A 14708-nucleotide genomic window follows, 5' to 3' on the forward strand; every position below is an offset into this window, starting at 1 on the left:
GTGGATCACCTGAAGCCAGGAGTTTGAAACCAGCCTGGCCAACATGGTGAAACCCCGTCCCTACAAAAAAATACAAAAATTAGCCAGGCATGGTGGTGCATACCTGTAATCCCAGCTACTCGGGAGGCTGAGACAGGAGACTTGCTTGAACCTGGGAGGCAGAGATTGCAGTGAGCTGAGATCGTGCCACTGCACTCCAGCCTGGGAAACAGAGTAAGACTCCAGGCGGGGCGCGGCGGCGGTGGCTCACACCTGTAATCCCAGTACTTTGGGAGGCCGAGGCGGGTGGATCACGAGGTCAGGAGATCGAGACCATCCTGGCTAACACAGTGAAACCCCGTCTCTACTAAAAATACTAAAAAAAAATTAGCCGGGTGTGGTGGCGGGCACCTGTAGTCCCAGCTACTAGGGAGGCTGAGGCAGGAGAATGGCGTGGACCCAGGAAGCAGAGCTTGCAGTGAACTGAGATCGCACCACTGCACTCCAGCCCGGGCGACAGAGCGAGACTCCATCTCAAACAAAAACAAAAACAAAAACAAAAACAAACAAACCTGGTCTACCTTCCAACTGTCCATAGCATTTACTGTCTATGCTATATATACTTCTTTTGTATTTTGTCTCTTCAACTGATCTGCAAGCTCCTGCATGGCAGGTATTTAAGAGTAGAGTTGCCTTCTCTGGATACCTTCAATGCTTGGTACAATGCCAAGTACAGACATTAGTTAATAAACACCTGGTGGACTGCAATTAAAGGAGATACGGGATCTATGTGCTGGTATATTAATAATAAGCTTGAATACAGACTGTTGGAACAGATATCATGTTCACATGTTTGCAATGAAAAGAAATCTTGAATACCAGAGTCCTAAAAACTTTGAGCTGTCTGCGTACTACCTGGCAAAAGTGCCTTCAAATCAATGCACGTTTTTCTTATCTTGGGAGAAAAACAAAACAGAAGATTTTCCTGCTCCACAGCAATTACTGTCCCAACTTTTAAGGGACTGCTTTCATATCCTTATCACCACTGCCCTCCTAAACTCCCTGTCATATGCTCTGTGCCCCTGCTCCTACCCTCCACCAACCTACCAAATGCAAAGGTCTTTCCCGAGTCCATATCCTCTCTTGCACCATTGCACCTCTGCTGTCTATAATATAGTTGCACCCTCTGTTGGCAGCCTCCCTCTGACTTTCCTAACACTTTTTTTTCTGTGAACTCTGCAGAGAAATACCTAACACTTTTCTGATCTTCTAAATTCATCTTTGCAGACTCAATCTACGGCTGTGCTTCTGCCTTCAAATGTGGTAATGTTGGAAAAGCAGTGATCTAGGTGTCAAGACAGCCAGATTCTATTCCTGCCCGAATCCTTGACCCAGTTACCTTGGAAACACATTTCAATTTCTCTGAGCTCTATCTCTTCATTTATAAAATAAATGGGTTGTATTTTAGTGTTTTTCAAACATTTTTTACTGTGACCCACACTTTATTTTTCATTTTATTTTTTTGAGACACAGTTTCACTCTGTCGCCCAGGCTGGAGTGCAGTGGCACAACCTCAGCTCACTGCAACCTCCACCTCCTGGGTTCAAGCGATTCTCCTGCCTCAGCCTCCGGAGTAGCTGGACTACAGGTGCCCACCACCATGCCCAGCTAATTTTTGTATTTTTGTACACAGGGGTTTTCACCATGTTGGCAAGGCTGGTCTCAAACTCCTGACCTCAAGTGATGTGCCCGCCTCGGCCTCCCAAAGTGCTGGTATTCCAGGCGTGAGCCACCGCGCCTGGCCTGACCCACACTTTAGGCTGTAACTCACATTTACATAATACATTTATGTCTATACACACACACATACACAAAGTATTACATGCTTACTTTTACTACATAGAATGTAGTGTGAAAGTTTTTTCTATTTACTTTTATTTTTCAGAACTGCTGGTTGCAACCCCCAAATAGACTTCAAGACCCAGTCATGAGTGGCTACCCATTATTTAGAAAAACATGGGATTGTGGCTATATAAGCTTCCTTCCAGTAATAACATAAGAGGCTCCTATGTTATAGCCTTCCAACCCTGAACCTTTAGCCCTCTCTAGTTTTGTTTAGAGACCTCTCTAGTTTCATAGTTTTCTCTGTAAGAGCTCTTCATTTAGATATCCTAATATTACTTACATTCAAAACAGGTAACATGGAATTTGAAACACCAGGTCCCCTTCTCATCATAACCACGTATGTTATCAGCAAGTGCAAAACCTTAGTGCCCACACTTGGTCTAGCAATAGTAGAGTAGCTCACATTGTACTAATCTCCTTACTTATAACTACCAAAAACACTTTACGAGATTTATTTTTTTAACTTTTATGTATTTACTTTTATTTTTCTAGAGACGTGGTCTCACTCTGTCACCCAGGCTGCAGTATAGTGGCATCATCATAGCTCACTATAGCCTCGACCTCCCAGGCTCAAGTGATCCTCCCACCTCAGCCTTCTGACAGATATTTTAAAAAATAACTATATGCAGGCACTGAAAAGCAATCAAAAGCAGGCAGAATCTGGAGGGGATATGACTCACAACAAGGGAAGCAAACTAGGTAAGATGCACCTGTCTCCAGTCCTCCCCTCAGGGCACTCCCTAGTCTTTTAGCACGCCGGGAAATAAAGCGAAAGAAGAAAGCCCACATGGGGCAATCTTACTGGGCTGAGCAGCCAAAGGTTCCAGTCTGGGGGCTCTGAAGACATTAGCTATTAAGGGGGAAATCCTGGAAAACAGTAAGCCACAGAGAGGAGAGCCCCAAAATCTGTGCAGAAATGCCTCTCAATCCTTCAACTGTGCATGCAGGTGATGAGACTCCAAGGAACCCCGTGGAAAGCTGGAGGCCAGAAGAGCCCAGCAGATAGATCTTCACCAACTGTCTGGCTCTGGGAAGACACAGTTTGAAATTTGAGTCCCTCCAAGTTAGGAGGTTCAATAAACACTTCCAGTTTTCTGTTGAAACCTCAGAAGGGCCACACCTTAGGAATAAGGCCCACCTCTCAGAACTAGAGGGCCACACCCTAGGACTAAGAGCAAACCCCTAACAGACCTGCCCTAAAAAACCTCAGACGGACGCCTCAGGAGAATGACTGATCAGGCAGGTGAGAAAGGAAAGCTTGGGGGAAAACTTGGCTTCCTGCCTGGGGGAGAGGCTGGGGAGCAGCCACTGAACAGAGCTCTATCTCAGATGGAGGAGGGGTGGCAAGGAGAAGACGGGAGAAGAGGAAGGGACAGGGCATTCCACTTAGACAATCAAACTTGAAGTGTTTACGGTCTGGGGTAATGTCCAACAGGGAGCAGGAACTATCAATCTGGAACTCAGAGACGAAACCATGGAGTGACAGGTGGGTGGGGCAACTTATAAAGGGGAAGGGAGGTGGGCGGATAAAACACAAAGAAATGGCCATTTATGAGTACCTACTATGTTCCGGGTATGTGACTGTTTTATTTTTCTATCTCATTATGAGAGAGGTATTATCTTCACTTTACAAATTGAGAATCCGAAGCTCCAAGAGGTTAAGTAATTTTTGTCAAGTTAAGGCCATTTAGTAAATGGTGGAGCTGAGATTTGAACTCAAGGCAGACCAACTCTGATACTTGTTCCTTTGTGTAATTACACAGTGTTCCCTTGTAATATTCAGGAAGGGCGATGGCATGAGAGAGCTAACAAAGAACGTTAGAATGCTGAAAGATTTCTAGTAAAGACAGAATTTGTTATAGGTCAAGAAGGATATTAGGGGTACAAAAAGGGGTGAACTAAATATGAATATACTTTCAAAAGTTAAGTCCTCAAAGATAAAGAGAGTTGTAGGAATGGAAATGATATTGGGTGGAACCGAGCTGGTTTCAGAGAGATCAGAGGGCATATTACAACACTGCAGAGAGAAGGGTTTCACTCCTGTTAAGTCAAACAGAATAAACACACTGATTACAGTTGGGAGGCTTAATCCAATAAGGAACTAAAGATAGGAAACAAAGTTCACCGAAGGAACAGATGTGGGGGGAAGGGAAGAGGAACAATACAAAAACCAATATAAATAATCACAGAATCAGACTTTTTTCTTTTTTAGCTGGAAGGAATTTAGAAGTTATCCAGTCCCTATCATTTCAGAGAGAAAACACACCTACGAAAAAACGACTAGCTGCTAAAAACCTCAGCCTCCCAACTAAAGCTGGGTTTGGTTTCATTTTTGTCTTTATAGGTGCAGGTTAAGAGCCTGTTAGGTCCAAAATGGTGCCCCGGAAATTCAAGTTAAGTCAAGCCCATGTTGGAAGACCACCAGGTAAACCACCAGCCATCCCAGGACCACAGCAGGCTTATCTTTTCAGTCTGTGGTGGCCCCCAGTACAAATCTAACCAGCCAGCCTATTCTGAAGGAGACCTAGACGAGAAACTTTCCACTTAGGGGGAGGGTATGAGATGGATTTTTCAGATCATTCACATTCTCTGACTAACCTTTATCCTCTGGTCACAGCCTGGACCCCAAAATTGGCCAGAATCAGATAGGCCGTTTGGCATGAAGACAACATACAGCACACACACACACACACACGAAAGGTTTAACAGAGAGTCCAGTAATTATAAAAATAACACAGTAGAAATAAAGCTCACTTATGAGAATTGAAGAAAAGATATAATGGCAAGAAAGAATGAATCTCTACATGATAAAAGACTCCTAATATTCTCATTTCACAGACAACGTAGTTAAGGCTCAGTGAGATGAAGTGATTTGAAAGCTAGAAATAATCTGGAATCCACAAGAGTGTCAGTACTCATCATTCACTTAAGATTCCTGAATATCAAGGAGTGAACAATCTATAAAACAAATCAGGGCTACTCTGGGCACACTGCCTATGGGGTAGCCCTGCTTTGAAAGGAGCAGTAAAAAAAAAAAAATTAAAATGAAGGCCTGGCAATGGTGGCTTACACTTGTAATCCCAGTACTTTGGGAAGCAGAGGTGGGTGGTTTGCTCGAGCCCAGGAGTTCAAGATCAACCTGGGCAACATGGTGAAACTCTGCCCCTACAAAAAAATTAAAAAGTAGCTGGGCATGGTGGCATGTGCCCATAGTCCCAGCTACTCAGGAGGCTGAAGTGGGAGGATCTCTTGAGCCCAGGAGTTTGAGGCTGCAGTGAGCCATAACTGTGCCAGTGTTCTCCAGCTGGGGGGACAGAATGAGATCTTGTTTCAAAAAAATAAATAAATAAAAATAAAGTCAAGTCTTCTTTTCCATTAACGTCCAAAGAAGTGTAGGGACTGAGAGAAAAAAAAAAAAACATGCCAGGAAAATGAATTTTAGCTTGATGCCCTGATAATAAACTTGCTGCTCTGACAAGATGAACAAAAACATGAAAGTAAGAAAGGAAAGATACTTGAGATTAGAGACATCTGAAAAAACCAGGAAGAATAAATAAAAATTCCCATGAGAGCGCTGTCCGAATGTTGCATATTTTTAGCACTGTATATACCCTTGCTCTGTACAATGCCTTCCAAAGTAATTAAATCTCTAAGGTTGTTCTCACTCAAGGTGCACTTGATAAGAAGTTCAGGGCCCGGGTTCCTTAAGAACACAAGTGCTCCTAGTACCTGGTATAACTACCCTTTAAATCTATTTTTATGCTTTATCTTAAGAAGGCTGGCTGAGTTCATACCTTGGGTTTTCTTCCTGTTTTGCACGAACTCTGAGCACCTCAGGGTGCTGGGTGCTGTGCGGCGGAGGCAACTATTCCTTCTCCAAGTCTCTGGGCCATTTAATTTTTTCTCTTCCTCTAAATGCCAGATGTTCTTCTCTAATGATGAGCTCTGAGGAATCCCCAAATGACGTCCTCCTTGTTCTCCCCTGGTACACTGAGTCTGCAGACCATCCAGAAGGATCCCGCTGCCCCCACGTGCCTTCGTTCTTGGTATGTCAATGCCATTATACTCCAAATTCTCCATCTGATGGAGAGAATCTGTTCCTCTGGAATTACGAGATTTATACGCACAGTTTGCAAATAAAGCATCATAGCCTTTATTTTCTGTATCAAAATCACCCTGATCCATAATATGAGTCTTTGCTTTGGGATACATTTTGTCATTTTGATGAACATTCCTGTCCCCTTCATGGTATTTGATAAATTCCTTATCTTCATTGACACCATTCGAATCTGAAAAGCTCACAGGCTGACCATCAGGATAACTCCCAGGAACATGATATAAATTGCTGTGTTCTCTACAATAAAAATTAGTTGCCCGACAATCCTCAAGATTATGGTTAACATTCTCATGGTCTATATACCACAACTGAGGTTGACCTAAAGTTGCTGAAGAATCATCCAAACCCCTACAGTCAGTCAATTGCTCAGCTTTTTTAGAGTCCTCAGGATTATAATTCAGATTCTTACAGTCTGAGTAGCCATTTGCCTCCCCGTATCCACCAGCTTTCGAGGTCACATCTGGGCTTCTCGTAGGTGAATTATTCTTCGTCCCAGGGCTGGGACTCTCATAATCTACATTTTCTGGACTCCTATAACCATCATGACCTCCGTGGTACACATAGCCCTTTCCACTTTCGCGTGCTTCCCCACAGTCCGTATAGCTTGGTTCACTCTGTTCAAAATCCCAGTATCCACAATCCCTTTTTCTGTAGGGCCGATGCTGCCCCTTGGCCCAGTACCTGGGATCCAAGTCATTTTCTCTGTAGAGTCCATCCAGCACCGTAAGGTTCCTTTTCTGTACACTCCCGTAGTCTTCATACTCCCATCTGGAGTCCCAGTGCCTTTTCTCCTCCACTTCCCTTTCTTTTCTAGCCTTCTGGGCTTCACACATATTCTATGTGCTTAAAGACAAAGGTTTTACTTTTCTTTTCCATGGGCCTGGGCTGGGCTGTGGACAGGTGCAGTCTAGCCTAAGGCTGGATTTGTCCTGCTTAAAATGTCTCCCAAGCATTCCAGACACTCTTCTTGTTGCTCTGGTCGGAGCACAGTAAGATGTGGAGTTATTTCAACCTCAGGATCCAATCAGCGAGCTACTCTATCTTTCTCCAGAGGCCAGAAGATAATGAGTAACTAGTATGCATGTGATTGGAGTTGCCAGCTTTGTTTGGTGTTTCCCTCAAGCTGGTCAAACTGGCTTGGCTGCTTTACTTGCTGAAGATACAGGCATTCTGCTACTCTAAAGGTTTTGCAGGAAAAGTCATGTGAAAGAGAAACAGCCCCCCTTTAGAAGTCCAGGTCAGGTCATATATCAGTCTCCCCTGCCTCTTTAATCCTTTAGTAAGCCACCAGGGGTATAAACAAGTGCTTTCCTTCTCGTGCAGCTCAAGCTGCACCTCCATTCCCCATCCCCCAAGTCCACCTTTCTAATCCTTGAACATCTGAAACCTTTCAGGACTTCATCCCTTAACTTAAAGGCAGGACTCTTCTGAGTGCTTTGCTTTTCTGGAATTCAAGTCACCAGTTAGTGTACACTCCAATCGCAAGCTGCTGAAGCTCCCACCTGCAGACAGTTAGTTATACGACTGAAGGAAGAAAAAGTACTTCCTTTTACTTTGATCTGGTGAGTAGGTGATTTTATAGCGTAAACACTCTTCCCAGAACGGAGTTAGGTATGCTTTCACATTTTCCCAGATACTTGTCATGCCAGGGAAGCATCAAAAACATTCATTTCTTAAACCTCTTTTCTAGTTAATTCATACAACATATTTAAGAAGTCGAAAATGAGGCCAGAAATCAAAAAGGCAGGTAAATGGCTATTTAAATCAACAAATATTAGATGGTTACCTATCATAGAGGAGGCATTGTGGAACAGAAAAAGACAAACAAGTTAGTCCTTGCCTCTTACAATGCAGAAGCAACACGCTTAAAGAAAGATCTAATGTGATAAGTGCTATGGAGCAAAGACAAACAGCAACAGCACCAAAGCAAAGTCCCTGGCATGGCAAGTGGAGGCTTCAGGGAAGCGGTCGGATGTGAACAGTGACTTCAAGGAGAAGCAGGATCTCTGCAGACTTCACATATGGAGCACTAAGAAACGGGGAATCATCTGAAGGATATGATACATGGAAAATAACAGAGGAGGCTGAAGAGATAGGTTGGGGTGGACCCCAGAGGATGTCAATGACATTTATTTTATTCAGTGGAAAGCAAAGAGTCATGAGGTTTTTGAGCAGGGGAAACACATGCTAAGAGACAGGCCTTAATAAGATTACTCTTTTAGCTGTCTGGTTATTTCTTGGATGTCTAGGAATGATTCCTTGAACTTTAATCCTTATTTGTGAAATAATATCCAGAACCCTGAGGAAAACTGTCTTATATGCTTTGTTAATAATTAGATGTTTACTCTTGGGTAACTACTAATTCTCTCTGGGACTCAATCTACCCATCAATAAAATAAGGCGGTTGGCCACAATGACTCCTCAGATTCCCCCAGCATGTTTCTAGATCACCTGTCCCCTCAAACAAAAGGCCAATAAAAAATAAATTGACCAGTGGTATTTGTCAGTCAAAGCACATGTGTTGTAAATTTGTGATACCATGAATGTGAGCTCTCAGGAAAGAAGTTCTGACATGGCTCGTGTGGAAACCTGAATAAAATACTCTACGTGGTCAGGCTGCATAAAGCACATAGTTCCCCTGGCATTTAGAGAGAACCCAAAAGGAGTCCGTGAGGAACCTAGGACTGCAGTCAGACTGCTCGTATCTGATTCTAAGAAGACCTGCACTCCTTCTTACCATTTTATTCCTAACGCATTTCCTGTTCAAGTAAAAAATCCAACCAGAGGAAACAAGCAGTGTGGCTGGGATTAATTGTGCATGAGTCAAAGGCTCAGGCTGACCCTAAGGGTCACCACACTTCCTATTTTTCTGTTCTCAAAATCTGGTCTTGCTAGTCCAGAAGTTCCTCATATTGGTATTTCAGAAGTCTGGGAATGACCACTAGTTATTCTGGAGATACCGATCTAATGGAAAAAGTGATCCGTTCCTAAGGAATCACCTAGGATCCCAGGGGAATAGCTTGTATGACTCTTTCTGATGAAAAACAGAGACTTATGCTTCAGTAACAGGTCTATAAAATAGGGGCATTGAGGCAGAATATGGTGACCCACACCTTTAATCTCAGCAGTTTAGGAAGCCTAGGTGGGAGGATCACTTGAGCCCAGGAGTTTGAGGCCAGCTTGGGCAACAAATGAGACCCCATCTCCACAATAATAAAAAAAAAAATTAGCTGGGCACAGTGGCACACACCTGTAGTCCCAGCTACTCAGGAGGCTGAGGCAGGAGGATTGCTTGAGCCTGGGAGGTCAAGCCTGCAATGAGCAGTGATTGAGCCACTGCCCTCCAGCCTGAGTAACAGACTGAGACCCTGCCTCAAAAAATAATAATAATCAAATGAATTTTAAAATAAAAAGGGTATTGAACTAAATAATCTCTAAGGTACTTTCCAGGTTCTAAGTTGTGTATGTTTTTGAAGATTCACCTTTACTATGTAGAAATAACCAACAAAATAGCAGTCCATCAGGTAATAAAGCTTATCAAAACAGTTACCGTGTTGAAAATAGACAGGAAAACAAGCCTTATTATATGGGTTCATGAGGATCTGGCAAAACAAGGAAAATAGCATAATTCTACAGCTTTAAGAAAGCCAGTTGATTTCAAAGCCAGCAGAGTGGGAGTTATGGCACGCTTTTATTCCTCCCCTTCACCAAAGGCCCGTTGTGTCTGAACAGCAGTCAGTCACCAGTGCATTCCCTCTGTGTTCCCGATGGATGGCCTTAGGGCCAGAGGGAGAAAAATTACTTGTGGTTTTTTTTTCTTTTTTTTTCTTTTAGACAGGGTCGCTCTGTCGCCCAGGCTGGAGTGCAGTGGCGCAATCTTGGCTCACTGCAAGCTCCGCCTCCCGGGTTCACACCATTCTCCTGCCTCAGCCTCCCTGGTAGCTGGGACTACAGGCGCCCACCATCACACCCAGCTAATGTTTTGTAATTTTAGTAGAGACAGGGTTTCACCGTGTTAACCAGGATGGTCTCAATCTCCTGACCTTGTGATCCCCTGCCTCGGCGTCCCAAAGTGCTGGGATTACAGGCGTGAGCCACCGCGCCCAGCCTTGTGATTTTTTAGGACCCCAACTTCTGACCAAGGGATAGGGAATCATAAGTTAAAGGAATGCAGAAATACAGGACCAAGTCCCTATTTTTGGGGAACATTGAAACCAAATAATATCAAATTTGTGAAAATATGTTGAGCACCTCTCTCTAAGTCTAAAATCTTATGTTAGGTGCTGTATAGTATATAAAAATACAAGTGTCAGAATTCGTGATATAGACAATAATTTCTTTTCTAGGCTATAGACAGCCAAGATGAATGTGAGCTTCTAAGGTTTTTTAGAGAAGCAAGCCAAGGTTTCAGATGGAGAGACAGTATAACAGGAGTAAGGCTTTGGGGTTAATAATGATGTGGCTTCATAACAATAAAAGGCTCCTTGTGTGGAATAGGGTCTCGTTTTATAGGTGAGATAATATTGGATAGTTGGAGAAGGGGAAGGTTGTGACTGGATAATCATGAATATAAGTTTGCTTTGGGGTGAAAGCATAAGTCTTTTGGTAGCTCAGTAAACCTCTACAGAGAGTGTCCAGAGCAAATTTATTTTTTATATATTTTGGGTAATAAGAATAGGATTACTGAAGAAGAAGCCATTAGCAGTAGGCTCCTTGTGCTTCATGGTAAAAGTTTGGCCCGGGGAGGGAGATGATAAAACTGGTACATTTGTAATCTTGATTTGTCAGGAATCATTTGGTAGACTTGAAGAAATAATGCCTGGGGACAAGATTTCAAAGGGTGAGATGGTGGGAATTGGACCAGGGTCGTAGCATAGAGCAGTTAGTAGAAGGAAGAGGCCGGGCACAGTGGCTCACACCTGAAATCCCAGCACTGTGGGAGACTGAGGCAGGTGGATCACTTGAGTCTAGGAGTTCGAGACCAGCCTGGGCAACATAGTGAGACCCTGTCAAAATAAAAATTAGGTATGGTAGCACATGCCTGTAGTCTCAGCTACTTAGGAGGCTGAGGTGGGACAATCAGTTGAGCCCGGGTAGTCAAGGCTGCAGTAAGCCGTGATTGCACCACTGCACTCAGCCTTGGTGATAGGATGAGACCCTGTCTCCACAAAAAAAAAAAAAAAAAAAAAAAAAAAAGAAGGAAGAAATATTTTGAAAGAAGGAATTAGAAGAAAAAAGGAAATTAGCAGCAAAAGTCAGTTTGGAAAGCAGAATGTAATGAGTTTATTTGGGAGTTGGAGTTGAAGAATAATCATCATTAGCAAATGAACATCAAGTGCTTGCCATGCAAAAGGCATCATACCAGACTCTTGAGATACCAAAGAGAAGGTGGTATCTACCATTAAGGAACCTATAACCCACTTGTGAAGATAAGACAGATTAAGTTTTTTTTTTTTCTTATTTATTTTATTTTATTTTTTAGAGACAGGGCCTCTCTTTGTCACCCAGGCTGGAGTGCAGTGGTCCGATCATAGTTCACTGTAGCCTTGAACTCTTGGGCTCAAGCAGTCTTCCCACCTCAGCCTCACTAGTAGCTGAGACTACAGGCAATAGCCACCTTGCCTGAGTAGACTTAAATTTTTTGTTGTTGTTGAGATGGAGTTTTGCTCTCGTCACACAGGCTGGAGTGCAGTGGTGCAACCTCAGTTCACTGCAACCTCTGCCTCCCACGTTCAAGCCATTTTTCTGCCTCAACCTCTCGAGTAGCTGGGGTTATAGGCGTGCACCCCGCCGCCCAGCCAATTTTGTATTTTTAGTAGACACAGGGTTTCACCATGTTGGCCAGACTAGTCTTGAACTCCTGACCTGAGGTGATCCCGCCCACCTCGGCCTCCCGAAGTGCTGGGATTACAGGTGTGAGCCACCACACCTGGCCTAATTTTTTTTTTTTAATCAAGAGCATATAAAAATCAAGAGCATAAAAGATAACCCAGTTTTCCAATGTGCTTGACTATAAAATGACTCATAGGATTTTGCCAGGTGCTTTGCTACCCAGATCTTATTTTACCTAGGTCAGGTGCATTCCTTGAGCACCTCTGACTTGGGTACTGAGTGAGAAGGAAATTTTAACTATAAAAGTATAGGTAAGATTAACTTTAATCTTAACTGTAAGATTAAAATAGATAATCTACAAATGAACATCTTATAATCAGATAAGAGTTTGTTATAAAACAATTGATAAAATTAGAGTAATTTTTTCAAAATTAAATCATAAATCATATAGAACTGAATTTTAATTTCATTTTTCCAGAAACATATACTGTGCTCTTATCCTTTCTTTACCTCAACTTCTACAATAAGACAGATGCTAACTGTTCAGCTTACATTTTGTGAGGATAACCTGAAAATTGGTTATTTTCAAAAACAAAAGTGGTGATTATTGGTACCTTCTTTTAAGATCTCATTATAATATATTTTCAGGATAGGGACAGTTCAAGAAGGCCTCTGGAGAACATGATTGGACATTCATTGCCCATACCCTTCATCTCCAACAAAGAACCTTTTACTGAAGATTTCTTTTTTTTTTGAGACATGCTCCTGCTCTGTTGCCCAGGCCGGGGTGCAGTGGTGCCATCACAGCTCACTGCAGGCTCAAACAATCCATGTTTCTATTTTCCCTCACAACTTATTTTTTCCTTTCCTCAAATACTTGATGTGCTATTACGTGCCTTTTGGATTCTTTATTGACTTACTGAATAAGCCTTTATTTATTTACTGGAGTTAGGGTCTCACTCTGTTGCCCAGGCTGAAGTGAAGTGGTATGATCTAAGCTCACTGCAGCTTTGAACTCCTGGGCTCAAGGGATCCTCCCGCCTCAGCCTCCCTAGTAGCTGGGACTACAGGTATTTGTCACCGTGCCCAGCCCAAACGAAACTCTAGATTGTCAAACCTTCTTTTATTTCTTATTCTTTGAGACGGAGTCTTACTCTGTCACCCAGGCTGGAGTGCAGTGGCATGATCTTGGCTCACTGCAACCTCTCCATCTCCAGGGTTCAAGAGATTCTCCTGCCTCAGCCTCCCAAGTAGCTGAGATTACAGGTGCCCGCCACCACCCCAGCTAATTTTTATATTTTTCAGTAGAGACGGGGTTTCACCATGTTGGCCAGGCTGGTCTTGAACTCTTGAACTCCTGAACTCCTGACCTGATCACTCCTCAAGTGATCCGCCCATCTTGGCCTCCCAAAGTGCTGGGACTACAGGTGCACCAGGCCCGAATGATCCTCTATATTGTCAAACCTTCTGATGTCCACTTGTTCTGGTCCCTTGTACCTCCTCAACTAACAGCAGCAGCAGCAACAGCCCTGGCAGCTACCATGTTTTCAGTGTGTACTATGGGCTACGATCAGCACTAGGAAGTTGGTAGAGGTTTTCCATTTTCACTACCCTCCAAGGAGGGTATTTATTATACTTGTTTTACCACAGATAAAGAAACAATCTGCGAGTGTGAATAACCTGTCCAAGATCACATAAACTAGTACACGGCAGGGCCACAGTTTGAACCCAGATCTGTTTGATTTCATGGCACTAGACTAAGAAGAATATCTCAAAACACAGTAAATCTTAATTTCCCTCAAACCAAGTGAACAAACAAATAGTATCCCGGCCTAATTCAAAAGTGGACCACTACCGAGGCAAGCCCTGTACACCCCAACACCACCATTCCCTCTTTGTTTCCAGTCCTGGCCGACCAACCCTGCCCTCAGCTGGGCCTCACCAGCCAACCACCATAAGCACACAGAATGGCAGTGACACACAAGACAGCCCAGCACTGAGTGACTCAGTCATTACAACCTATCACCTAAACCCAATAAAGATTGCGATTTGGTGCACCAAACCAATAGGAAGTCAACATTATTCAGGAGGACAGCTTTCACCACAAGTTAAAACAGAGCAACAGTGTAACACAGAGAGCACTGGAGACCAAATGAGGAAATGACACCTGCCTTCTAGAAGTTCAATTTCTGCTAATAACCAGTTTTCAGGTATGATTACCCTCTTTGGCTGTCACTTTCCTATGTAGGAAATGTGGACATTAATGATTTCTCTGCCACTTTAAGTCTACAATTCTATGATCTTGCTTATTTCTAATCCAATTAAAAGATTAAACTTTCTCTGTTATGGAAAACAAAGTTCTCTAGCAACTTGATATCTTTGATAAAGCTAGCAAGATAAGAAAAATACACATAATAAATCAACCAAGAGAAGAGATAAAAAGAGAGGACTAAATTATAGGTAAGGATCCTAGTTATAAAAAGAAATTATTGGCCAGGTGTGGTGGCTCAGGCCTGTAATCCCAGGACTTTGGGAGGCCAATGTGGGAGGATCACTTGAGGTCAGAAGTTCCAGACCAGCCTGGCCAACATGGTGTAACCACATCTCTACTAAAAATACAAAAAATTAGCTGGGTGTGGTGGCAGGAGCCTGTAATCCCAGCTACTCAGGAGGCTGAGGCAGGAGAATCGCTTCTGCCTGGGAGGCGGAGGTTGCAGTGACCCAAGATGGGTGCCACTGCATTCCAGCCTGGGTGACACAGCGAGACTCCGTCTCAAAAAATAAAAAAAAGAAATTATAGTTGGGCAAGTGGAGAGTGAACAGTTGGTTACAAAAGGGGGCTTCCCCCTCCTTTTCTAAGTCCGATTGCCTTTAG

The 14708-nt window shown here is 43.3% G+C and overlaps 1 protein-coding gene across 6 annotated transcripts in view; it reads right to left on the minus strand.

Moving 5' to 3' along the window:
• DNMBP (dynamin binding protein) overlaps positions 1–14708 on the minus strand; it is a 135469-nt gene that overhangs the window by 50358 nt on the left and 70403 nt on the right. Inside the window, exon 1 of one of the 6 annotated variants that reach the window (XM_054435550.2) lies at positions 5679–7101. The exons of the other annotated variants lie outside the window; for them this stretch is intronic. Coding sequence (XP_054291525.1) covers positions 5679–6834 — 1156 coding nt within the window. The 5' untranslated portion in view covers positions 6835–7101. Of the gene's footprint in view, positions 1–5678; positions 7102–14708 lie in introns of those variants that run through there. 6 annotated transcript variants of the gene reach the window in all.

The sequence above is a fragment of the Pongo pygmaeus genome, chromosome 8, assembly GCF_028885625.2.
Source record: "Pongo pygmaeus isolate AG05252 chromosome 8, NHGRI_mPonPyg2-v2.0_pri, whole genome shotgun sequence".
Taxonomy (NCBI): Eukaryota; Metazoa; Chordata; class Mammalia; order Primates; family Hominidae; genus Pongo; species Pongo pygmaeus.